This window comes from Gymnodraco acuticeps, unplaced genomic scaffold, assembly GCF_902827175.1.
Source record: "Gymnodraco acuticeps unplaced genomic scaffold, fGymAcu1.1, whole genome shotgun sequence".
NCBI lineage: Eukaryota > Metazoa > Chordata > Actinopteri > Perciformes > Bathydraconidae > Gymnodraco > Gymnodraco acuticeps.
Genome location: NW_022990440.1, coordinates 3,222,546 through 3,250,138, shown reverse-complemented (window position 1 = coordinate 3,250,138; position 27,593 = coordinate 3,222,546). Strand labels below are relative to the sequence as shown.

The 27,593-nt window shown below is 41.0% G+C and overlaps 1 protein-coding gene across 6 annotated transcripts in view; it reads left to right on the top strand.

Moving 5' to 3' along the window:
* ksr2 (kinase suppressor of ras 2) overlaps window positions 1-27,593 on the top strand; it is a 142,640-nt gene that overhangs the window by 42,257 nt on the left and 72,790 nt on the right. For 5 of the 6 annotated variants that reach the window (XM_034225254.1, XM_034225257.1, XM_034225256.1 and 2 more), the window contains exons 4-5: window positions 11,903-11,938; window positions 12,898-13,399. In XM_034225254.1, the coding sequence (XP_034081145.1) occupies window positions 11,903-11,938; window positions 12,898-13,399 (538 nt within the window). The remainder of the gene's footprint in view (window positions 1-11,902; window positions 11,939-12,897; window positions 13,400-27,593) is intronic. The other variant, XM_034225255.1, reaches the window with a different exon arrangement.

Sequence of the window (27,593 nt, the reverse complement as noted above, 5' to 3'; positions counted from 1 at the left end):
TGTAAAGACTTCAGAACAGGAGTGATGTGATCCACTTTCTTAGTGTTAGTGAGGACTCGAGCAGCGGCGTTCTGAATCAGCTGCAGCTTTCTAATAGATGTTTTAGTGAGACCTGTGAAGACACCATTGCAATAGTCGAGTCTACTGAAGATAAAAGCATGGACAAGTTTTTCCAAATCCTGCTGTGACATCAGTCTTTTAATCCTAGATATGTTCTTTAGGTGATAGTAAGCTGATTTAGTAACTGTTTTAATGTGACTGTTGAAACTCAGTTCAGAGTCCATGACTACACCTAGATTTCTGGCTCTATCTGTTGTTTTGAACATTGCAGACTGAAGCTCAGCGCTAACTTTTAAACGTTCTGCCTTGGCTCCAAAAACCATTACCTCAGTTTTATCTTTGTTTAATTGGAGAAAGTTCTGACACATCCAGTCATTGATTTGTTCAATGCACTTACTCAGTGTTTGAATTGGAGCATAGTCTCCTGGTGAAATTGTTACGTAAATGTGTGTGTCATCTGCATAGCTATGGTAACTTATTTTGTTGTTCTTCATTATCTGAGCCAGTGGTAGCATGTAGATGTTAAAGAGAAGAGGCCCCAAGATGGAGCCTTGAGGAACCCCACATGTCATATTTGTCAACTCAGATGTGTATTTACCTATAGAAACAAAGTTGTTTCTGTCCTTTAAATAGGATTCAAACCAATTTAGAACTGTTTCCGAAAGTCCCACCCAGTTTTCTAGTCGGTCTAGTAATATGTTGTGGTCAACAGTGTCAAACGCAGCACTGAGATCTAATAATACTATCACTGAAGTTCTGCCACTGTCTGTGTTTAAGTGGATGTCATTGAAGAACTTTACAAGAGCAGTCTCAGTGCTGTGGTTTGGACGAAAGCCTGACTGGAACACATCCAAACAGTTATTTAAATGCGGGAAGTTACTCAACTGTTGAAAAACAACTTTTTCAATGATTTTACCTAGAAATGGCAGGTTTGATATGGGACTGTAATTGTTCATTACTGAAGCATCTAGATTATTCTTTTTTAAGAGCGGTTTAATGACTGCAGTTTTCAGGGCCTGTGGAAAAACACCTGAGTGAAGAGATTTGTTTACTATATGAAGTAGATCTGAGGCCATGCAAGGCAAAACATCTTTAAAAAATCCTGTTGGAATAATATCAAGGCAGCAAGAGGAGGATTTCAGAAGTTGAATGTCCTCCATGTTTTTATCATTAATCTGATGGAATTGTGTCATGATGTCTGAATTGATATTAGGTGGAATTAGGGACAACACATTTGCTGTACCTGATGCAGAGGCACTGACTGCTTGTCTGATTTTCTGAATTTTGTCAGTGAAGAAGGAGGCAAAATCATTGCACGCCCTGGATAGAAATTCAGAGGCTACTGACACTGGGGGGTTAGTTAGTCTGTCGACGGTAGCAAACAAGGCACGTGCGTTGTTTTTGTTTTTGGTAATGATGTCAGAGAAGAAAGACTGTCGTGCGTTTTTCAATTCCACATTATAAAGGCCAAGTCTCTCTTTATAGATTTCAAAGTGAACCTGGAGATTTGTTTTTCGCCACCAGCTTTTCGACATTCTCTTTTTTCTGTTTTCACGGTAATGGCCTTTCTCCATGGAGATATTTTCTTGCCAGTCACTTCCTTTACCTTAGTTGGAGCAATGGCATCTATAACATTTTTAATTTTTGAATTAAAATGATCTACTAGCTCATTTACTGAGATGTTAGCAGGGGCAAGTGTGCAAGAAAAATTCTGAGTAAACATTTCCCTAGTATTTTCAGTTAAATATCGCTTTGTGGTTACCTCTTTTTGAACATTTTTGTGAACAGAAATAGAGCTCTCAAAGAAAACACAGGAATGGTCAGAGAGTGCAACATCAGTCACCACAATCTTAGAGATATTCAGACCCTTTGAGATAATTAAGTCCAGAGTGTGCCCCTTATTGTGCGTGGGCTCCGTCACATGCTGAGTCAGTCCATAGTTATCAAGAACACAAAACAGTTATTTAGCCCCTCTGTCCTGGGGGTTGTCAACATGGATGTTAAAATCACCAACAATGACTAGACGGTCAAAGTCAATACACACTATAGACAGTAGTTTGGTAAAATCATCAAAAAAGCTTGCACAGTATTTGGGTGGTCTATAGATATTTAGGAACAGAGCTCGAGAGGAGCATTTCAGCTGAAGGGCCACATATTCAAAAGAAGCAAAGTTCCCATAAGATGTCTTCCTGCATTGAAGGGAATCATTGAACAGAATAACAACTCCACCTCCTTTCTTATGCATTCTTTCCTGACTCATAAAACTAAAGTTGGGAGGGGTTGATTCGATAAGAACAGCTGCACTGTTATTTTGTTCAATCCAAGTTTCTGTTAAAAACATCAAATCGAGATTGTGCTCAGTGATAAAATCATTGATTAAAAATGTTTTTCCTGCGAAAGACCTGACATTTAATAAAGCTAGTTTAAGTTTGTTAAACACACTATCAGTCAGGTTTTTTGTAACAAATCAAATCACATCAAATCAAGTTTTATTTATATAGCACATTTATAAACTATTTTTGGTCGAGCCAAAGTGCTGTACATACAATAAAAATAGCCTACAGTAGAGACACTTTACAGCAAATATAACAGCACAGATTGTTCAGAATATCAGTATGAGAAAAACGACACCCTCTATCCTTAGACCCTCACATCGTACAAGGAAAAACTTCCAGAGAAAACCCACAGTTTAAGGGGAACAAATGGGAGAAACCTCAGGGAGAGCAACAGAGGAGGGATCCCTCTCCCAGGACGGACAGACGTGCAATAGATGCCGTGTGTAAATCGAAGAGATAATACATTTTACAGCATATAGACCGAATGTTAGGAAATGCATGTGTCTGTAATAAGAAGATGAATCCACGAGGATGTCAGCTACAATCCTGTGGAAGCCATCAGGGAAGCAGCATGACTAGACCCAAGGCAGGACCGCAGAGACAGGTTCAGCCACGACCCGAAGTCCACGACTTAATCCAGAACTCAGGATAGAGGATCCAAGACACAGGACTACAGCAAGAAGATCAGCCTCGACTCCGTAGATATAGATACAAAACAAGAAAAAAGATTTGGCTGGGTTAATCGGAACAAGAGAATACACAGACACAGACAGAGAGGGAAAATGTCATTGGATAAAAGTTATTCTTGATAACCCTCTAGAAAGATCTCATGAACTTCCCCACTCAATCTATCAAGACCCGAGCAGTTCTATTAGATATAGATAAGAAACAGAGATAGGGAGCACAACAACCTATCTCTTCATCAGATGCACTCCCCCGCTTATCTAAGCGACTCTGTACCCCGTTACCCTCTACAAGGCCATGGACCAGCAGAGGGAAAATGGGGGGTGTGTAAGGGTAAGGATTTTTAGAATAAACCGCAAGGGTCTAAAGGGAAAACATATGGAATATAAGGTACTATATTTTAAGTAATCCTATCTACTATTCCTATATTTGAATAATGTTTAAACTATTTTAAAAATACTTTATGAAATCCTATGTTATGTTATAAATATTAAAATAAAGAACTAAATGAATAAATAAAGAACTAAATAAATGAATAAATAGATAATTAAACAAAAGCCAAAGAGAAAATGTGAGTTTTAAGTGTTGATTTAAAAACCCTCAGGGTCTGGGCCAACCTCACATGGAGGGGCAAAATATTCCAGAGCCTAGGGCCAGCCGCTGCGAAAAGCTCGATGCCCTTGGGTTTTAAGCCTGGTCTTAGGCACTATCAACAACAGCTGATCAGCCGACCTTAAGGCTCTGCCCGGGGTGTAGCGATGGAGGAGTTCGGCTATATAGGCAGGAGCCAGCCCATTTAGGGCTTTGAAAACAAATAAAAGGAGTTTAAAATCTATTCTGAACCGAACTGGAAGCCAGTGCAATGAAGCCAGAATTGGGGTGATATGGTCGCGCTTTTTATGGCCAGTAAGAAGACGTGCAGCTGCATTCTGAACTAGCTGCAGGCGTCTAATTGAGGCCTGGTCCATACCCACATACAGAGCGTTGCAGTAATCCAGTCTCGAGGTAACAAAGGCGTTAATAACCCTTTCTAGGTCTTTAAAAGATAAAAACGACTTGGTCTTAGCCAATAGTCGTATTTTGAAAAAGCAGGTCTTGACTACAATACTAACCTGCTTATCAAATTTAAAGGCGCTGTTGAAGGTCACTCCAAGGTTCATAACAGAGGGGAAGATATTTTTATTGAGGGAGCCCAGAATATTAACCGGGGAGACTGTTGGTTGGGGTCCAAAAAAAATTACCTCGGTCTTACTCTCATTAAGGGTGAGGAAGTTTTGGCTCAGCCAGGATTTAATCTCTATTAAGCAGTCCTTCAACTGCTGTAATGAGTTGGCATTTTGATTGAGAGGCAGATAGATCTGTACATCATCAGCGTAACAATGGAAGGGGATATTATGTTTTGTAAGAATTGAACCTAGGGGCAGTATGTACAATAGAAAAAGGATGGGGCCCAGAATCGAGCCTTGGGGAACCCCACAGGTAAGAGGGGCTTTGGCAGAGGAGAAAACACCTAACTGCACTGAGAAGCTACGGTCCATCAAATAAGACCTAAACCATGCAAGACTGTTCAAGCCGTGACAACAGGATACTATGATCCACAGTGTCAAAGGCAGCAGTTAAATCTAACAGCACCAAAACAGCTGGGCTGCCTGAATCGGTGGCTAAGAGCAGATCATTAAAAACTCTTAAAAGGGCTGTTTCAGTACTATGCATAGGTTTAAAGCCAGACTGACATTTTTCATGGATACCATGCGTGGTTAAAAATGACTGCAACTGGGCGTAGAATACTCGCTCCAGGGCTTTAGATAAAAAGGGTAGCTGGGAGATGGGCCTGAAATTTGCGAGAATGGAGGGATCGAGATTTTTCTTTTTAAGTAGTGGCTTAACCACGGCATGTTTGAAGGCAGCTGGGACACATCCTGAGCTAAGAGAAGTGTTTACAAGCAATAAAACACTTGCTCCAACTGATTCAAAAACATCTCTAAGGAAGCGAGAGGGAATGCTGTCTAAGGTGCAGTTTGTCGGCCGCAGGTGCTTGACTACTTCCGAAAGAGAAGAGAGGGATACAGGCTCAAAATTGTCGAGGAGAGCAGGGCACAGAAAGGGAGCAGGATCTGGGGTAGCACTAGTATAGGCTAGCCTAAGAGCAGATACTTTTTCGATAAAACATTTAAGAAATGTATCGCAGAGAGTAGTTGATGGCACAATTGGAGAAGCATCACAAGGATTAATGATCGAATTGAGGACATTAAAAAGAACTTGAGGTTTATGGCTATTTTTGGAGATTAACAGAGAAATATACTCTGTTTTGGCTGCTTTGACTGCCGTCTGATAATCGGAAAGGCAAGCACGAAGAATTTCTAAGGAGACATGAAGTTTATCCTTTTTCCATTTTCTCTCTGCACGCCTACAAGCGCGTCTAAAAGCGCGAGTACAATCATTGAGCCACGGCTCTGAGAGAACTTTGTTGCGTCTAAGCGTAAAAGGAGCAACGGAATCCAGTATTAGTGTGCATGTCGAATCAAACAAAGAGATAAGCTCATCCGCACTAAAAGCACAGTTCACCTCTAATTTACAAATCGGATAAGTATTAAAAGCATCTGAAAACTGTGAGGTAGTCAAGGGGTTAATTGAACGCAGACAACGCGCAGAAGCACGTGATTCGACTCCTACAAAAGGGATCGAGGTTGTAAACAGAACCGGTAAATGGTCTGAGATACGCGTTCCTGCACAGATTTCATCCACAGAGATAGACAATCCAAACGATAATACTAAGTCTAAGGTGTGTCCTTTATCATGTGTTGGGCCAGCCACAGACTGAATAAGACGAAAGAGTCGAGGAGGTTTAAAAAAACAAAACAAGCTGTGGCTGACATGGAATCACTGCTAAATTTGATAAACTCACACAAACGTTTGAGCGCTTCCTGTATCACTAAGATGATTCACTGTTCTTAATCTATTACCTATCAACACAGATATCAGCAGAGCTACAGGCAGGCAGGGCCCTGGCATGTCCTGGAAAGAGTTGAGAGTGCCATACGCCCTTGAGCCTGGACCCAGCAAATATCAGTTTGCAGCGTTTTGTACACACACATCCCTATCAGGCTTTGAAGGGGAGGGAGGACCCACCACCCTGCTCCTCTCATCATATGAGGGCAGGGTGAGGGCTACACTGTAGAAAGGGGGGTTTGGAAATCTGCTTCCATCTTCCTTGTATTGTTTTGGTTTGGATGATTGTGGTGACATGGTGATGAATCCGGGGGAGATGGTGCGCGTCTCTGCTTCGGTGATTTTGGTGGGCATCGTTGAGGGGCGGGGGTAAAGGACATGCGGCCAACCCTGCGTATCGCCTTCATGCGGTCATCGAACTCCAGGGGGGAGGGCGAGGGTGAAAGGGTGAGCAGAGAGTAGAGAGAGCTGGGGGATGAATGAAGAGTATCCTCAAAGGCGTTGACAGGGGGAGTGACAGGCAGTGGAGACTCCTCCATTTGTGTCATAGGTCTCCCATAATCAGAACATTCCTCAGGCGGGTGCAGTGATACTTCTTCAGGGTTTTCTGCGCGATGTGTTGTGTCTTTCTCCTGTTTTGATTCCTCTTGCTGCTTGTCCTTGGCAGAGGGAACAGATTGATGACGCAGGCAGTTGAATATGTTAGAGATAAACAATTTCACTCCTGACTTGTTCAGGCAAACTCCATTTGCCTTATAAAGATGTCTGCGATCCCAGAAAAAGTTAAAATTGTCAATAAAATGAACAGAATGGTCAGTACAGGCAGTTGAAAGCCAGGTGTTCAGTGCAAACAATCTGCTGAATCTCTCCACTCCTCTTCTGACTGGTGGTAGAGGGCCACTGATGAACACCTCCACATTTAGAGAGCTGACAGTTTCCAACAGACATTTAAAGTCTTCTTTCAGCATTTCTGACTGTTGTTTCACAACATCATTTTTTCCAATATGCAGTACCACATTCTTCACAGTCGGATGTTCAGCCCCAATATGCAGGATCTTCTCAGCCAAGTCAGAGACCACATCCTTGGGAAAACAGAGTACTTTAGTGTTGTTCTTACTACACAGACTTTTTACATCTCTTACAGCAGAGTCACCCACAATCAGAGTTTCAGGCCCAGTCGTTAGCTTTCCCTCTAGTCTTTTACTTTTGGAGTAGCTATTGGTCCTTACCCTGCTATGTGAGGAGGACAGGTTATCCAGGTCATCAGAAAGAGATCTCCGGCTCTCGGTCAGCGGAGCGTATCTGTTCTGGATTGACACACTTGGTGGTTTAGGAGGATTGTTTGTAGTTCTCCCTTTAGCAGCTGTCCACGGCTGTTTCCTAGTAGGAACAGGGGTTGAAGAGGCGCTCTTCCTGGGTGATAACAATGCAGGCCAGCCGGTCGCATCACAGATTTCAGAGCGCTGGGCTCTGCCTGTTGTTCGTCCTCCCAAATCCCATGGAAATGATTTACTCTTAGGCTTTGCACCCAGAGTTCCAGGGAGGACTACCACTTGTAGATGTATTACCCGGTACACAGCTCTCCTGTTCCTTGGAACCCTTGTAGCTGCTAACTAGCTGTGAGTTAGCATACCCTTTTCCATTATTTTGCAATACTGGTAAAGTGGTGTCATTCCAACCTAGTCCATTCACTTCCACGTTAACTTCCAACCGTTGCATTTTCATTTCCAACACAGCCATCTTCTGTAGAAGTTTGTGGAAGTCATCTGTAGAGAACGGAGGCATTTTACTGCTAACTAGCTTAAGCTAAATAGCATGCAGTAGCCTACCAGGCTTTAGCTGTTGCTAGGCCACGCTACTGTAAGACTGAGGTCGTCGTAAAAATGTTGAAATATGGCTGAAACCCTCCGTCTATTTACGAAGATTAACTGTCCCAGTGATAAGTTAATGTCCAGGAGCTGCTGCTCGAAATGTTCAGATAATAAGAATAGGAAAATCAGCATAAAAAGTAAGCAGAGGCAAGAGCAAGCGGAAAAGCGTCTGCACTGTAAGAAAGATAAGCAGTTTAAATGAGTTTAAATGAAACTGCTTTAAATGAAACTGCTTTATTCACGTGTTTACCAATTTGACTCACCATATCCATTTGTTTTATAGATGAGGAGAATATTAAAATATTATATGACTCTTGGTTAAACTCTAAAACCACCTGAAGATCTTAATCTTAAGTATTCAGAGAAATTATATTGAGCAATAAGCTGTTTGTATCATTGTGTTTTTGAGTAGGATAATACTATTCCTGTGAAAAACCTCCTGAATGATGAACAATGCACAAATGACACTGCACAGACAGCAATGGATGCCACAAAACTCGGCCATTTCCCTATTGTTTAGAATAAGAGACCCTTTGATTGAAAATGTAAGGGAAACCAGAACTTCCCCTATAGAACAGATCCATATTCTCAGCCTCAGAGGTGAGAACTCTTCACTGGCCTGTGATTAGTTTAAGTCGTTCATGCTGGGTCAAGCTGGACTTTGACATTTCTGAGTGGCTGGTTATGGCTTTTCCTGCTAATAAAAGAGGCTTGATTAAGCATCCCCCCCTCACATTGGTGGACAAGCAGTCTTTTGAGCCCACTCATCCTCCCTGGAACTTGATTTCTGAAGGGGTTTTTAGGGTTGAGATGTGGGCCTCTTAATGTGGGTTCAGGCACCTGTGGTACTCACACAGCCACACTGAGGACAGAGTGGCAGCTACAGCTTCACTCGAGAGACCCTACTGAGTAATATCCTAGGCTTGAGCTACAGACGGGCCGCCTTAATGCACGGGCTGACCTGGGCTGAAGCCCAGGGGCCTACGGAAATTGGGGGCCTATCATGAACCAAAAAAAATTAACGCCACTAATTATTTTAACGCGATTAACGCATGTGCATTTTTTGTCCTCGGCCATCCCATAGTTTCAGAGCGCATCGAGTTTAAAATACCATCTACAAGCTGATGCTGACAGCCCCGCTCCTGCCGCCCGCTTGCTGCAGACCACACTTCCACGCTCACCGGCAGGCCCTGACTGGCCATCGGGAGGACCGGGAGAGATCTTACGTGTATTGCTGTTGTTAGCATCTGGTGCTAGCTAGCTGCGCTAACGGATATAAGGAGCTGTTTCAATGAAAACAGAGGAGTGACATTTCGCCGACAACTGCGCCGAGCACTTGACTTTATGCAGGAAGCCAGACAGTGGGACATTGTACGAAAAGTCAGCACACTCAGCTCGGATAGTGCGCGCAACATGATCGCAGCGTCCAGGCAGCTCCCGTTCGATTATGCCTTGAGTTGCACATAGCTCCAACGATCCATCACAAACACACACGCACGCACGCACGCACGCACGCACGCACCCACGCACGCACGCACGCACGCACGCACACACACACACACACACACACACACACACACACACACACACACACACACACACACACACACACACACACACACACACACACACACACACACACACACACACACACACACACACACACACACACACACACACACACACACACTTTGTATTGTATTATTGTATGAAAGAGGTTCCAGGTTGTATTGAGGCGAATATTTGTAATGTTCAGAGGTTGTTGTGTTTAATATTCATGAGAATATTTGTCATTGTTCAAATGATAATAAACATTAGCATAAAGCATATTTGTCCACTCATATGTTGATAAGAGTATTAAAAACTTGAAAAATATTCCTCTAAGGTACATTTAGAACAGATAAAAAATGTGCGATTAACTATGGACAATCATGCGATTAATCGCGATTACATATTTTAATCGACTGACAGCCCTAATTTTTATATAAACAAAGTCTTGGCTTTCAGAATATGAAACTTTTATTTCCAAAATCACACGATAAATACATTTTTGAAGCTTGTAAAGGGAAGAAGACAGCTCTCCCTCGCCACTCTGCTGTTCTGCTGTTCCCCTCCCTCCGCTGAAATTATGAATGTAAGGCGTATAGTAATCATAGATAACACGGCAGGGTCCGTTACATTTTGTTTCATCTGGTTTCAAATCAACAAAGTCTTGGCTTTCAGAATATTAAACTTGTTTCGGCAAATTCAGATGATAAAAACAACTTTGAAGCTTGTAACGGCATAATTACAAGCGGAGAACGGAGTAACTTGACGTCACAGCAGGCATAACAACAGCCGGTGTTTCTCGTGAGTGTTTTCCCCGGGAAACAAACACAATACACACAAACGCAAAAATACACAAACACACACACGTATACACACATACGCTTCCCCCAGACCAGTAATCCAAACGAAAATAATATCTTCCCTCGATACTATTTTGATCATTTACTCCGCTAATCAATCAGATCGATGGATTCCAGAGATTTTTCTCAAAAATGTTGACTCCGTAACAGTCAGTGGGCACCACTTAACAGCCAATCAGAATGAGAATATGTTTCACATGTGACTTATTCAAATTGCGACTGATTGAGTGACAGAAGAAGGTTGTTAAGGAGAAAATGTCGGAGAAGAAAAAGTTTGAGAGTGGCGCTCGGAAAAGGAAATTGTTGAGGGAAAAGGAGTTTCGAGACAAGCAGCTATTACAAAAAATGCCGAAGCTTACAGGTTATTTTTAGCCTGTAGGCCAGGATGAGAAGGAAGGACAGATGAGTTCTGTACCGAGCGGCAGCGGTGCCGGCCGCGGGGCCTCGGAGCCAAGTAGGCCGTCTGGTTCTGATAGCGATGGAGTGGCGGGAGAGGAAAAACAGACAGGAGGGACATTATCTGTTGGAGGAGATGGAGAGGACAACGAGGACTTGCTACGTGGAGGGGAGCCTACGGCAACCGGACAAATACATGAGGGAGGCCCGATACGTCACTCATCTGGAGGCGAGGACCAGGCGCGCGTAGAGCAGAGTGGAGAAGTGCGATCACAGAGCCTGCCGAGGCTATATTTGACTTTGATTTGTTGTTTAAATAGGGGGCCTACAAAACATTTCAGCCCCAGGGCCTGATGGCAGGTTAAGGCGGGCTTGGCTACAGTAGTCAACAGGACGTATGTTCTAGATCAATCTTTGCAAATGTGATGTTTATTTCTGAAAAAAGGCATCAATATAAAATATGAATAACACTTCACGTCTTCAGATCTATGTCACATTTGTATTTAACAATTTCCAGGGGCATCTGTTTAAAAGTTTAGCTTTATTTCGGTATTTTCTTAGCATAACCTCTGGTAAAAAATAACTCTTTAATAAGAAATGTAAGAAACCCCCCCGCCAATATGACTTAAGTAGGCATATATTTAGAAAGAAGAAGAAGTGGGACCCTTGAAAATCCCCATATTATGTCCCTTGTTTCTCTTCCCAGAACTCATCGTTTCATAACATTACAGAATAGGAAAGGCTGCAGGCTTTTTTTTTTTTTTCATCAAGTTTAGCAATTCCACCGGGACCTTTTATGGGAGATATTTTCCGAAGCTCATTTGATGTTGCTGGTTTTATATTGTGTTTGAAGTTTGTGTTTTTGATGCTTATAGTTCCTTGGAGACAATGTCGCAGGGTAGAAAAAATAATGACACAAAAATAAAAAAGTGTACTTTTGTTGACAGAAATTTGCATTAAATGTGGCTTTGTGGTCAAAAGCAGTTTTTGAAGACTGTGAGGTAACTGTTGCTCAGTCAGCTTCTATGAGTTACTGCATAGCCCCGATCAATTCCACCAACATAGTTTTGTTTAGCTGAACAGCCTTTTGGCTATACATAACTACAGATGGAAAGAAAAGTAGGATGTTGCAGACTACTTCAGCTGTGTCTCTGCCCGATCAATAAACAAATTTTTTTCCCCCTGTTTCTTTCTGAAGAACAACTTGAGGAGGATAAATTGCACAGTAATGGAGGTAAAGTATTGTCATCTGAGCTCAAAAACACTCATTTTGGCTGCTCACCTTCAATTATTTTGCCTCTGCTTCTCTCTCTTTCTCATTCAACAGAAAGTTTAGTTTTGGGTAGAAGTCGACTTGTGTTATGACTCATACGGCTTTGACCTGTTCTGTTTTGGTGCACTCTTCCATTGTACTCACTCTGCTGCTCCATTCATTCATGCTTAATCTGCTCTGCATCAGCATATTTGAACACCACGGCACTACTAATGCGATCACATCAGAACTGCTGAGTTAATTCTTCATTACCCAAATTGAGCACATTTGCTGGTTGTTAATGTTTGCCTGCCGTCAGGATTACTCTTACCGCTGCAATCAAGAAGAAAAGTTCATTGATGATTCAGTTTTAAGTACATATCAAGAACCACTTTAGTTTAACTTGATACACCATATTAAGCAAAAAAGCTAAATTATGAAATAAAAATATATTTTCTCACTACCCTAAGTGGTATCAAGGCATGCAGATATTGATTTATTTGGCAACGTTTTGACCCCCTCTGACTTAAACAATGGAGATAAACTGAGGGCCAAAAACGAATGTTAGAATGTAACAGTAACATATTTTTACATAAAACAGTTTTCATCTAGCCTAATTATTCAGAAAAAACCATTTAAATGAAAGTACCGAGGTCTGTGTACTATCTAGAGTACCTACGTTTCTATAAATGTTGCTGTTTATTTTGCAGATGGTATTTAAAAAACCTGTGATCACCATCAACACACAAACTTGTATCACTTGTATAGGTTTATAGATAGGAGAGGATACAAACAGACATTACAAAACGTAGTCAAAATAAATAAAAACTATTTGCATCGCAAAAGAAAACTGTACACTAGGGTGTTAGGGTTATTTAGTTTGTCTCAACCAGGTGTTCTGTTGGTGTTGAATCTGTTGAATCTGTGTCATCTTCCCATAGGGAGCCAGTCGAAGCAGGACTGGTCCATCCAGTGGCCCACCTCTGAATCGGGCAAAGAGAACACTCCAGTGTGCCAACCAGAGGTCAGTCAGTGGATCCGGTACCAGCTCTCCCAAAGCCCAAAAGTCCAGTCCAAGTACAACCAGCACATGTGCCACAGCCCCCAGGCCCTGGCCCCCCCTTTATATGCCGATCGGCTGACCGTCGACAGCCCATCCACGGGGCTCTTCCCTCCCTTGGACTTTGGTCATCGCTCTCTGCCCCCGTCTCCCCGACAGAGGCATTTTGGCCACACGCCTCCTCGGACTCCCTTGGTGGTAAACACCATGACCCCGCCTGGCACCCCCCCAATGCGGCGAAGGAACAAAGGGAAGGCCCCGGGCACGCCACCTCCACCGAGCCGCAAGCTCATCCATCTGCTGCCGGGCTTCACCGCACTGCACCGCAGCAAATCCCACGAGTTCCAGATGGGGAACCGCTTGGATGACACACAGACACCAAAGTAAGTGTAAACTGTTGTAGCGTTGTTCATTTGAAAGCCCAAACCGTGATCCAAATTTAAACACTGAGGTCAAATTACCACCAACATTCTAAGCACCCTATCACTCTATCAAATCAAATCAAATCAAGTTTTATTTATATAGCACATTTATAAACGATTTTTGGTAGAGCCAAAGTGCTGTACATATAATAAAAATAGCCTACAGTAGAGACACTTTACAGCAAATACAACAGCACAGATTGTTCAGAATATCAGTATGAGAAAAACAACACCCTCTATCCAATCTATAATTGATTGACAGGTATTTTAATGCTGAAATGGAAACTTGGCAAAAACGATTAAGTTATTAATGTGTTGTGATGCTTGCAAAGGTATATTTTCACATTTAATGATACTCCTAATCAGTTTAAAAACAAACTGAATCATTCGTTTTGAACATTATGAATGTTGGATAATTAGCAGATATACACATACTATGTATGGTAATTGTTTTGTTTGATAAAGAAGCTCCCTAGCTAGGCCTTTTTTTAAACCGGGTATCAGTGCTTCTATTAGAAGCACTGATCAAAGTTTTAACTATCAGTTGATTCTTTAGTTTTGAGTTACAGTAAATATCAGTCCACAGCAGGAGAGTGTTGTGGGCCTAGATCCCACTGCGCTTCACATGCTCAAAGGGTGCTCTACCATTTGAGCTAATTCCTACGGACCACTCATACATTGCACTACTGTACATCAAAAGCTCAATTTAGTTTTCCTTTTATGAAAACACAATGTGAGGTCACCCTAAAAGCCAGCCTACGGAGACGAGGTGGCGTTATCAAGGCGATGGGGTGCTAACCCATTGGGCCCTGCATGTGTGGGCTTAAATCCTAGATTACATGCTCCTTTAAAACAACTCTCTTCTAAACAATCAGGTCGATTTCTTTGATACATTTTACTGAAGCTAAACCTGATGAAAGCAATGACTCGCATCAACCAAGCACATTTTCTTACTTTAGTCACAAATCGAAATGTACATGATTTAAGCATTTACCAACGAGAATTGACAAATGCCTTATTTTTGTTTGATTTGTGCATAAAGTCAGAACATTCATGTATAATTAATAATATACATTACATTGACAAAATATTGTTTTTAAAGAGGTGTGACTTGATAAGTATTCACTTCTACCTACACCTTTTCTGACTTGAAGTATGACCTTGTTTATTGAGTATTTTATGTTTATGTTTGATGTTTGTTGGATATATTATTTGTATTTAATTTTTTTTAATCAACATGTTGAAATACAATCTAATTGAATGTAATACCAACAGAAAACCTTGCCTTTGAAATCATTGGAGGAAGTATTCAGATTCTTAATTTAGTAGCAATTGTAAAAATACTCTGTTCCAACTAAAAGCCCTGCATTTAGGATGCCACCAAAGTAAAATTATGTTAATATTGTTAGCAAGCATATAAAAAATGAAAGTGAAAAGTATTTAGAAGGATGATGGTTTGGAAGCAATAACCAAATTACACTATATAACGTTGTAATTTAGGACTGAGGCAACATGGTTCTTATTGCACACATTTGTTTGACTGTCAATTATCCTGTTTAAAAAGTTTCTTGGAGGCAATAATCGGAGTTGTTACTGGTCAGTCTATTTCCGCAGACGACCTGCCTGAAGCAGAGATTCAGTCCTCGCTCTCCCTGATCTGTACTAGGTCTCTCATCGTAATTCCATCTGATCGAGGGTAGCGCAGAAAGGAAGTTAGGGCCCGTGCTTTCCTTTCAGTAGTTTCACTCGAACATAATCTTCCACCAGAGCCCAATCAGATTAATTATTGGGAGTACATCATTGCCCATAAAGGAACAACAGCCTGTCGGTAGAGATAAGGGGCCGCAGGGCTGAATCGCTGACCGGCCATGCCTGTGTCTGGTGCTATGCTGATCAGATTTGGCCACAAACAGGGTCCTGCGCTGCCAGGTAATCAGGAACCAGAGTCCGCCTCAGGAGAGCTGCACTCATTTTGATAATGTCATTAGATGACAGTGCCCCATCACTGCTTCACTTGGTAAGTTAATATTTGGGAGTTGTCCCCTGCTTTTACGATGGCCATCTGGGTAATATTCGGTGTGTGCTTGGCAACATCCACACAAGTCCTTCCACGTGGGGATGTGTGTCTGTATCTGCAAAATGAGGAGTGGATCATTGCTGCGGTGAATAGGCTCAAACGGCATTAGAGAATTGATTACCGGTCCCTGAGCGCTGATAGACTGAGGCTGTGAGTTGAGCCCCTCTAATCAATGACCTGTGTGTGCCTGGAAATGTTGCAACTCATCGAGACAGGGCAGATCTGCTGGCTTCTCTGATAGCCAAGTACCTCTCAGAATACATCGTAATTGGTTGGAGGACGGTGCTGGCAAGCCTTAAGTATGTGGTTCAGTTCTGGCTTGAGGCACACGTCACGGGTTGCTTCCTATCTGTACGCGCGTGGGAATTGGCTTCATTGCAAAGTTGGCGTCTGCTTTTTCCTCAATGCAAGAGTAAATACCTAAAGTTAGAAGCCTGAACATTCATCCAATTATATGTTACTAAATCCTGCGATGGAATTATTATTCCTCGGGATCAAAAACAACATGCAAACTATGTCACGACAGCAGAAATGTTATGGTCAATACAAATACCTGATACAATTCCATTGTAAAAACAAATTGAAAACCAAACACTGTGTACTTCACCATACAAACCTTTAATATCTCACTATATAGGTCATCATTTACTAATAATTTCTTATATTTCCAAGCATATCAACTTAACTTATAATTTATTATTGCCACAATCAAACATTTTACATGACAACATTTGAACACATCATGTTAATGTCATAGTTTACCTTCCAATATGACAATTACAATATGATTCTATGTAACCTCACTCTGTTGACATTAGCTGTTAGCTTGTTATGTATTATTATAAGACTGCAACCACCCTGTAACTCTCCTGTTGTTAACAACACAGATGTGTTGTTCACGTCATTATAAGAGGAAGGGTGCATCCCCTTGCCCCCCTGCAACGAGAAGACGTTACAACGTTATTTTGCGAGACTCACAGTACTTGCTTATAAAAACAAGTCACGTGTTCAGAATGTTGGCACCGACTTGGTACTGAAGACTCTGTTCTCATGACATCCCTAATGCAAACATTTCACCAAAGCAAACCGACAAGCCCTCGTAAAATATCAGAAATATCACATATTTGACTATTTCATACTTACAGTAAATGGTTGCTTTTCCGTGAAATCAGCTTCTTTCTACAACCTATACCTCTCCCTATTAGCAACCACCTGATTTTAATAAGCTCGCTGTGCTCTTTCTTTTCTCTTGCTTAGTTGCCCTTGCACTCGGCCAGGACACTATAACCCTATGACCCAAGAGACGTTTTTCTTTGTATCTTAATGATATGGTTTTATGTCTCATTATCACTGCATAATACAGCACAAAGACTTCTATAGAGTGGCGAAGTTCCTCCCCTTCCGGGGGAGCTCATGGGACCTTATTTCGGAAAAATTATGTATTGAAGTCAATGGAGAGAGAAAGATTATCTTTTGATCCCGTTTGAATTGTGCCACGAATTACACATATGATGTTTGTCAATTTAAAAGATAATTTTGCAAGTTTAAAAAAAAAATTGTCGTAAAACTGTGAAGTAACACTTTTTTTTTGTGTAAAGCGCTCAATGAACTACATCTCTGGTCTCGCACACGTGACCTACACCAAGATGGCCGTCACGTTAGCACATTTCACCTCTTTCTTTCAGAATAAGGCGAAAAGTATTAAAAGAGGTGAAAATCACTACAAGTCTGGCCATGTTGAGAACTGTACATACGAAAAAGGGGAGTTAGTCAGTTCCGTAAGAGCCAGCATGCAGGACCGGCTTACAAGGTTTCGGTGAGTAACACGAGTGTAATGTGTAACGTTAATGACATCACTTACGCGACTCTGGGATTTGTAGTCTTTCTAGTTGCGTATTTTTCATAGTCTTATATTTGAACAGTTTTACGACAAACTGTGACTTTTTGTGATGGAAATGATTTTTTAAGATTGACAAACATCATATGTGTAATTCATGGCACAATTCAAATGGGATCGAAAGATAATCTTTCTCTCCCCATTGACTCCAATACATAATTTTTCCGAAATAAGGTCCCATGGGGCGGAAGTAGAAGGGCGGGACTTCGCCTCTCTATAGACGAATTAACCCAGCATATCATTTTAAAGCCAATCTTAGGTTTGGTTTTGGCACTGATTGATTAGTGACACTTTATTTTGTGGAATGTCATATTTGTCTTTTTTGCTTCTGAAATATTCAAGTATTTCCATTAACTTCAGAGATAAAACAATAACTAATTGCATTATATGATTATGCATGAGCACACTAATGTCAGATAATGCTATCTCTTTGCTAGAGAATTGTCTCTTTTTCAGTATTTTATCTAATTGGAGAAACTAAACTAATGTAATTGGTAATCGACTTCTATTTTCAAATATGGTTTACACTGTATAGTCATGTTTTTGGCCTAATAGACATTAAAAGCATAGATAATAAAGCTGGCTACATTTAGCTTTATTTCTTAAAGGTGGGGTAGGTAAGTTTGAGAAACCGGCTCGAGATACACTTTTTGTTATATTCCATGGAATGCTCTTAACATCCCGATAGCAATGAATATCTTAAGTGCTTTGACAAAAAATACATAAAAAAATGTCATCTGTGGAAGCTGTGGTACTGTAAAAAGCACGACCAATCATTTCAGCCGGTCCGGCTAAAGTAACTGGATGGCCTACCTGCCTTCCATCTGTGCACAAACTTATCTCGTGCCCTCATTGGTCATGTGCGCGTTCCTGTGTGTTGGAGGAGGGGCTCTGTAAGGAAGTGGCAGATTTTTTCCGGCTGTGTATTTTCAAATTCTAGCGCACTCGAGCTGGTTTCTCCAAAATGACCTTCCCCACATTTAAGTGCATTCAGGACATTTACTGGCCTTTCCAACCTCTAATAGCCTCCATTTCAACATTTATTCTTATTCCGCTGCACAAATGTGTTTTTTAGATATAGTTTAGGAGTGATTCTGCATTCAGGGGCTGATAGTGTTTCCACTCTATTTATGTATAAATGTCCGCAAACGCTCTGATCTGCTGTGGACCCTCATATCCTTCTTTAGAGCTGTGTGCTTTTAGGTTTAATGCGTTGTTTGTCTGTGAGATAATTTGTTTTCCTTTCAGCTTACGGTGAACCACAGGCTAGTATCCATTCCTCCCTAGAAATAATGAGCAAATTACCTCCTTACAAATGTGTTCAGTCATATCTATGATTCCATTAAAGCCTCACCCTGAGATAAAGCACATACCAATTTTGCAAGTCTTAATGCTTAACAAAACTATAAATCACCTCCTTGGGGACATTCTGATCTTCTTACTCACCACCTGTCAAGTGCAAGTTGAAATATATTCAGTTTTCTTCAGACTTCTTTGGTCTTTTCTACTGTTTTTGGACAGTTCAGTAATGGTCATTATTGGCTGTCCCCGGTTTTATAGGTGAAAGACCTGTAGCGTGAGGTCTTGATTCTCAGTAGGGTTAACATAACGAATATGGGTTGAGTAGATAAGATAAGTGATGTCATTTTGAAATTAAATATAAGTTCATAACCTGTATTTAATGCACACCTGAGGGTATGAAAGGAAAACATTGTTACTGTCTATAATTCTATTATTGGAATAATAATATAAATATAAAGATGTATAGGCCTTATATGTCATGATTCCCTATTATTACCTCTGATTATAGGGAGTCATTTCATTATAAAATATTGCTTTACTTGGGCATACTCTGATGGAAGAATTGTGTAAGAGACATATGTATGTGAAATATGTCATATTTTACAATTGATCTATGTTTGCTAATTGAAAGCAACTCTCTAGACGTGGTGCTGAGCAGATTATTCTTGTTCCTATGGTAATGACTTTTGGTTGATGGATGTGATGAAAATAGAGCTTCTGGCATGTGTTTAACAGGTAGCAGAATTGGCAGCATGTGAAGTCATTTACAAGCAACACTTTGTCTGTTCCTTCACAGAGGGAACCATTTGAACCATTTCCATATTTCCATTTCCTGCACTTCACTATTACTTTAGAATTTAGGATCCTAGTGGTTTTTCTTGCCTTTTGGGAAACGGTAATAACGTTTTTGTATTATTTGCATCATTGTTACAATTTTTTATCAGCCAAATGTCTCATTGTGTTCACCTGTTGCCCTTGTGTTTCTCCCTCCCCTGCCCAGCTGTGTCTTGTCCTGTGATTACCCTTCTGTGTATTTAGTCTAGTCTTCCCCTGTGTTCCATGTCGGTTCATTGTTTCCCCTCCATGTTATTCCACAGTCTGTGTTCCTTGTGCTGCTCGTTTGTTTTGGATATTTTGGATACTGCCTTTTTTGCCACAGCTTTTATTATTTAATAAAGCTCGCTTTTCGTTAAATTCTGCATTTGAGTCCTACCTGCTTCACCCAATCGTAACAGCATTAGTAGTATGCATTGACAGAAGGGGACCGTAGTTCACACTTAGAAACGGATTCACTTTGACAAAGTGGTAAATTACTTTTAAATAAGTCTATTATTTACTTTCTCTTTTTTTGCAGAGATAGAAGATTGAACATTTGAAGCAGCAAATATTAACTTAATCCACTAATCATTAAGCAAAACCAAAATGAAAACCATTGATTTATAAAGGTCTAGAGTCTTATCACAGACCAGAGAAGCCCTTTATATACACTTCAGTTTGAGTTTGGTTTATTTCCTTATGTCCAAAATGTCCGTAAGCCTTGTAGGAGAGGGGAGATGTCGAAATTTCATAGCCAGATGTGCCACACTTGAAAAGGCCAACATATTGAAATGAACAAAGCAAAAACAGGTTTAACAACTTAACAACTTTTCAGTGATTTCTCAGAGAAGAATTCACAACAACAGAACAAGATAATACACTCCTTACACAACAGGAATGGACATTTGTATTTAAACTTTATCCAAAGAATACAACAAAGGTGTTTTGCTCGCTACACTCACAAGACTACTACCTTTGAAATAATTCTTTAACATACAGCTTTTTGGGCGGGGGAAAATATGTTTCTAAGCCCAACACAAAATTACAATCTTCTGTTTGTTGGTCAAACACATATGTACTTGTCTCAACAAATCCATCTTGGCATCCCATTTTCCCGTAGGGGATCTGCCGCAGATAGGGTTAAAGAGCACACCTGTAAGGGATCGATACAGTGCCTGTATTACTGTTTGTTTTGTTGTGATGACAGATCCTCTGCTGGGGCGCTGTGAAAATGTCACCAAATGACTGTTAACCCAACATCACATGATTGATTACGTCCAGTATAAAATCAATAGTGAAATCCTAAGAAATACACTCATGTTCAGCTCACTGGATGCTTTTATTCTCAAAGCTCCTTCTGTTTATTCTCTTTTAGTATATTTTCGAAAACCTCTTGCCAGTTACGTGAGAACTAGGCCATCCTTTCCGCACATTTGCTGATCTGAATTGTGTAAGAAGCAATTTCTGCAAGCAATCCATTTCTACTCATCCCAGGTTGCACCTGCAGGCACTTCAAGGTTCTTTATTTGTCATACGAACATAGCTACAGAGTAGTTATGTCGATGAAAATCTTAGGTCACAGGCTTCTCCAACAGTGCAACACAATAATACAGAAAAACAGAAAAATATAGTGCAAGTAAATATTAAAAAGTAAATACAAAAAGAAAAATAGTTTAAAAAAAGTGAAGTAGTGAAATAAGAGTCTATATGCAAGCTATTGCAATGATATATTAGATAAATAGATACATAATTACTAAGTAGCAGATGAATGTTATGGATGTTATTACAACAGTTCAGGTGTTTAACAGTCTTATGGCCTGTGGGATGAAACTGTCCCTGAGTCTGGTGGTTTTTGTCCAGAGGCTGCGGTAACGCCTGCCAGACGGCAGCAGACAGAACAGTTTGTGGCTGGGGTGATGGGGGTCTTTTATAATCCTGGGGGATTTCTTCCTGAGGCGCTGGGAGTAAAGATCCTCCATGGATGGCAGCTCCGTCCTGGTGATGTTCTGTGCAGTTTTCACCACCCTCTGTAAAGCCTTACGATTGAGGGCGGTGCAGCTGCCGTACCAGGCCGTGATGCAGCCAGTCAGGATACTCTCTATGGTGCACCTGTAGAAGGTCAGGATCCTCTCTATGGTGCACCTGTAGAAGGTCAGGATCCTCTCTATGGTGCACCTGTAGAAGTTGCAGAGTATCCTGGAGTCCATGTTGAACCTCCTCAGCCTGCGGAGGAAGAAGAGCCGCTGTCGAGCTTTTTTGGTGATGGTGTTAGTGTGAAGAGTCCATGTCAGGTCCTCAGTGATATGGACACCGAGGAACCTGAAGCTGCTGACTCTCTCCACCGTAGTCCCATTGATGGCGTGTCCCTCTCTCTGCTGCTTCCTGTAATCCACAATCAGCTCCTTTGTTTTGCTGACATTGAGATGGAGGTTGTTATCCTGGCACCAAGATGTCAGGTTTTTGACCTCCTCTCTGCAGCAGGGACCTGTTGAAGATGTCTGTGAACACCTCTGCTAGCTGAACTGCACACACCCTGAGAACACGGCCAGGGAGGCCATCAGGTCCAGGAGCCTTGTGTGGGTTAACCCTTTTAAAGGATTTGCAAACATCTGCCCTGTTTAAAACAAAAGGGCAGGGCTCCTGATCCTTCTGTGCCTCCACAGCCTGGCTACTCTCTAAGCGAGCAAAAAAACTGTTCAGCTCATCTGGGAGAGATGCGCACGCAGACACTTCCGCAGCACCCCCCGCTGCTCCTTTGTAGTCTGTCATTGTTCTTAGTCCCGCCCACATTTTCCGGGTGTTACAGCCTTTGAAGTCAGATTCCACCTTGTCTTTGTATTGTCTCTTTGCACTGCTGATAGCTCTCCGGAGTTCATACCTAGAATTCCTGTACTCCTCCAAATCTCCAGCTCTGTGCGCGATAGTGCGCGCTTTCAGTTTGCCACGCACCTCGCCGTTTATCCAGGGCTTTTGATTTGGGAATGTTCGTACAGAAACCTTCACGTAATCACAAACCAATGGAAAGGCTCGCACAATTAGTAAATCCATCAAACCAACAGTGCCATCTTTTGACAAAGTCAACAGATTTGTCAATCATATCCACTAAAATCCTCTTTTGAATTCCTGTTTGCTCACCACATATAAGAAGTGGTAAAGATAAGCCAGAAACAAAACAAGTCATCATGTTGTTCTTTGTACTCTAAGACGGCATTAGAATCAGCTTAATTGGCCAAGTAATAAGAATTCTACTTGCAGGTAGAACATGGTGAAAAGTATGACATTTTTTCTCATACTGCCTGTGCTGCAGCACCTCTTTTCACCCTCTGTCTGAAACCAGAGCACAGTCTGTTCTGATTGGTTAGCTGGCCAGCTCTGTTTTGATTGGTCAAACCCCCAAAAAGCATTAAGGGGCCTCTTCAAAATGATACCAGAAACAAATCACAAAACCCAACCAGTAGAAAAGGGCCCAGAAGTCGACCCAGTGAAGAACCAAAATATTAGCGGAGGGTTGGATTTCTACCTCTTGGTTGGACTTACTCTCATTAGCCAACTCAACACAGCTCTCATGTTAGAGTTGATTTGACATATTTTTACACTCAAACAAATATGATTGTGCAGCCTGAATAACAGCTTTGTAGCATAACGAGGATACGTTTTTTGACAAGTGGGCAAGTAACATTGCAAGACAGCCATGAGGCCTTGAGCAGTGTCTCTTTTGGATTCAGCAACTGTGACAGGAACTTAACTTACCCTACTTTTCACTGCAGATGTTAATATAAAAGCTTCTTGAGGTCCCATAAATGTTCCTGGGCTTCATAATCTTGAGAGCATGTAATGCAACAAAAAAAGGCCTCTTGTTTACATCAGGCCCTTAATCTTTACAACAATGTTTACCTTCTAAAACGCATTGATCACCACAAAAAGATTAGATCTTACAAATGTAACACTATCTGTGTCCTCTCAGGCCTATGATGGCTGCTGCTCCGTGTTTATAGTTTTACTTATAAAACAAAAGTGCACTTGATATCCAGCACCAATTGAACTTTAAGTTGAATCCAGGAGTGCGACGGTAGTTTAATTTAGCTTATGTAGCAGCCTTTCCAACACCTCACCCCCTTCTCTCTCTGTGCCCTTTTCGAAGCAGAGAGGCTCTTCGGACTACAGTGTCAATTAATGAACCTCGTTGTCTATGTTTATGAACATTAACATGCACACGTGGAAAAGGCCATGTGAGTTTTCACGGTCCCACTTGGCACGTCACACCAAGATCGTTTCTGAAGGTGGGCGTGTTTGTTTTTCCACCTCTTCTTGTCTTGCCCCCCCTTTCAGTGGAAATGGTGATATCAAACAGTTAATGCCACCTTATGAGACTTTCACAGCTTTTTGAATGTTAAGCACTTTCTTATTGAATTGGATGTTTGCTAATATTTCACATGGCGCCGGGGGTTGGCATGATTCACCCTCAGCTTCTCTCAGCGTAATTCTACCATGCAACACTCAGGGGAAGCAAATTTGCATCCATTGCATGACTAATTTAGCTGTTTGCTTTCACTGAGCTGGTGTACACAACATATATTTCTCTCCTCCTTTTCCTTTCCCCTTTCTCTCCCCATTTCCCTTTCTTTCTGTCCTCACCCCTCTCATTATGCATCTCTTCTGAGAACCTGTCAATGTGGTATTTCAACGTCATCCGTAACATCTACCAATTCAGACTGAAATACATTTTGTATTGGATTTATTTTTCTCATGGGTGCGAAGGAAACTAAAAAGGTTGTGGCAGTGTTGACTGAAATCAAGCGTTGAATATAACAGAGCAACACAGGGCAGCTATGATGTGGTACATAAACATACACTGCCTGCACAGGACTGGAAACTATTACTCTGTCGTTTTATTATAAGGACTAACAAAGTAACAGTTGAACTAAATATAGGCATTAATGTTGTCTTGTCTGGTGCTGTCAACAGTTAATTTTCATCAGCAATGTTTGGAAACACAGGAGTAAGATTTTACCTTAATAAAAGCTGAGCTTTTTACTTTTGAATGAACACTCTATAATTGTGTATGTGCTGTACTGTAAATGCCAGTTATTTATAAAATTTAAAAAAATAACAATGACTTGTTTAAAAGGGATACAAATTGAGCAATTAAGATAACATGCCAAAGTGAAGAAGAACTTTGATGCTAAACTTTGATGCCACTACACATATGATGTTTGTCAATGTAAAATATTATTATTTTGTAAGTCCAGAAATATAGTTTGTCATTGAAATGTAATGTCGCGTGCAAAATGATGTTGTATATTTGTCCTAATTGCGTGTTGTCACAGTCTTACACTGCAGCAGTTTTACGAAAGACCCTTTCTTGACTTGTGTAATTCATGGTTCAATTCAAATTGGTTCAAAAATGTATCTGTCTACATTGTATGTATTTTCTTTTTTTTGTACAAGTAAGAGACACATAGGGGTACAGCAGTAGGGCAGGACTTTACCTTTGGGGATGAAAGACTCCTTAGAGTTCTGAGGAAGCAGTTAGGCTGAGTTATTGACTGTTTTGTCATTAATATCACATTTTACAACTATTGTATCTATTTGTGCAGCAATTTCATTCATCAGTTATACCCTTTTCTAATTTTAATGAATGTAGCTAGGTAGCTGACTGGCTATTGGGGGAGCTTACCTTTCCGTTCCCTTTCTGCTGAACTTTGATTGGTCAACTGGTTCTCCTGGCTGAAAAAGCCATCAATGGATCCTACATAAGACTATTAAAGTCGGTGAGCAAATCTGGGATGTGGGAGATGGTTCAGAGGTCTGGAAACACACTAATCTGCCAGTAGCAGAAGTGCCATTGCTATGGTTACCTGCAATCGGAAATACCTGTGCAATGGTATAGAACAGGGATTACACTGTTGGCTGGAGCTATGCTTGAGCCACCCAATATGGGATTGGACAGACATCTGACTACTAGTCTGTATGATGTGTTGTATACTTACATTTAAAAGTAGTTTGTTTTTTATTCATGGTTGTCCATATAAAACACCAAGATGGTCCTCAGCTACAGCCAAACAACAGCGTGAAGATCAAAAAAAGTCTTACCATTTAATGCAGGAACCTCATGACTCAGTTCATGAGTCTCCTAATTGGTGTAGAGGTTCTTTTATGGAGTGATCTGTAATCTGAAGACATGTTTATCGCCTTTTATTTTCATGAAAATGTTCTCTCTGTTAATTCAGCTAGCGTCAAGTTGATGTATCTGCTCCCCAAGACAATGTGCTAAGATACAGAGCTGCCGTTTCACTGGGACACGCACATCGTCACATTAGCAGGCGACCTCTGACCCCGGAGGGTGATTGGTCCCACATGCTCTGCTGCTTGGGACATTCATTGCGTAGTTAAGTGTACTGCACAAAGCCCTGTATGTTAGAGCACAAAGATAATATGTGTTTGTGAGAGAGAAAGTAGCAGCTACCAGTAGTACGTACCTTAAAGAACCGGGATCTGGGATTTGGGGGGATTTATTTGGATTTATATTATTTTTTGTCATTTAATGAGTGTAAAATCACCTGTTGTGTTTTTCTTTAGCCTAGAATGAGCTAATATGTACTTGGGAGCTGAATTCCATCTCTCTACTTTAGCTCAGAAAGAAAAAACAAACACTGTCCCTAGATACGATCTCTTACATTATAGGGGCAGAGACTGAAAAATGAAGCCCATGCTGAAGTGTTTTAAACTTGCATTCTTGCAAGTAGGTGGGACTCCACTGGTTGCAAAAGCTGGTCAGCTTGTATAGAAGTCAATGATAAAATGAGCCTACTTCTCCCTTGATTTATTATCTCTGTAAACATCCATAATGGGTTTATGGTCTCATTTCAAGGTCTTCTTTAGTACAGCATGTTGTTCATTTGGAAATTATGATTCCACTCAGAATAAATCAGACCATAATGCAGGATATGCTTAAGGGTGCTTGAAAGGTCGCACCAACATTATGTGGTTTAGGTGATCACCTTGTTTCCTTCTTAGAACTGTTCCCTTTCAAGGTTTGTTTCAAGTCCGACAGGCTTTAAAGGAAAGGTAGTGGGGTATTTGTTTGATAGATGTCCCTGAATCCATTTAGAGGGAAATGTGAATGTATGTCTTCTTTTCTCTGCGGACCAAAGCTCATCGATGTTAATCAGGGCTTTTGCACTTTTGCCATTAACAAGTCAGGTGAGGGGTGATGTCAACACCCGGCCCTTAAGCGCCAGACGCTTCCAACACTCCCCCCACCCCCCATCCATCTACCCATCTATCGGCCGTAATGAGTACTCATCCTGGCCTCCAACGACGGCCCAGAAATTGGAGTCATGATTTTGAATTTATATGAGTGTTTAGGAGTGGTGGTTAGCCCAAATGCCACTGTTGCTGGTGGAGAATGGATTTATTAGGCTGATGGTTTTTCTGTGGTAATTTGTGAACAAGTTGGAGCTGGTTGGGGCGGATAACTGGATTTGAGTGGGTGATTGGAAGTAATCCGTAATGTTGTGTAATTCTTATCAAGAAAGATGGAAAAAAAGGATCTCAGAGAAACAACCAAGCTATAAACATGAAAGATTCATAGCATTTACACTGAGCTCAAAGCATTTACGTTACTTTTATGGAAATCTTGTTTTGCTTTTGATTTAATTATATGAGTCCTACATTTCCCAGCACAATCATTAAAGTATCATATCATTCTGTTTTATGGGAAGGTCAACATTTGAAGTGCGATAAATGATTTTAAACATCACTCTGACAAAGAACAAGCAAACTAAAACATGGTGTAGTTATACAAATAGTATGACTGTTTCAGTGTCCAACAACCTCTCAAATGTAATTATTACCATTGTTTATCATTCAGGCCATCAAATAAAGGCTGTCCCTCTGATGTTTAAGTCGAGACAGATTACATCTGTTCCTGGTTCCATATTGTCCGTGAACCCTTCTTCTTTTTAAGCACCCTGTCACTTACTGCTTCAAAACTACCATTTAACCCATACAGCTGTGGGCCACACAGCTCTTATCGCCTCCAATGCTCTTGCTTTAATACT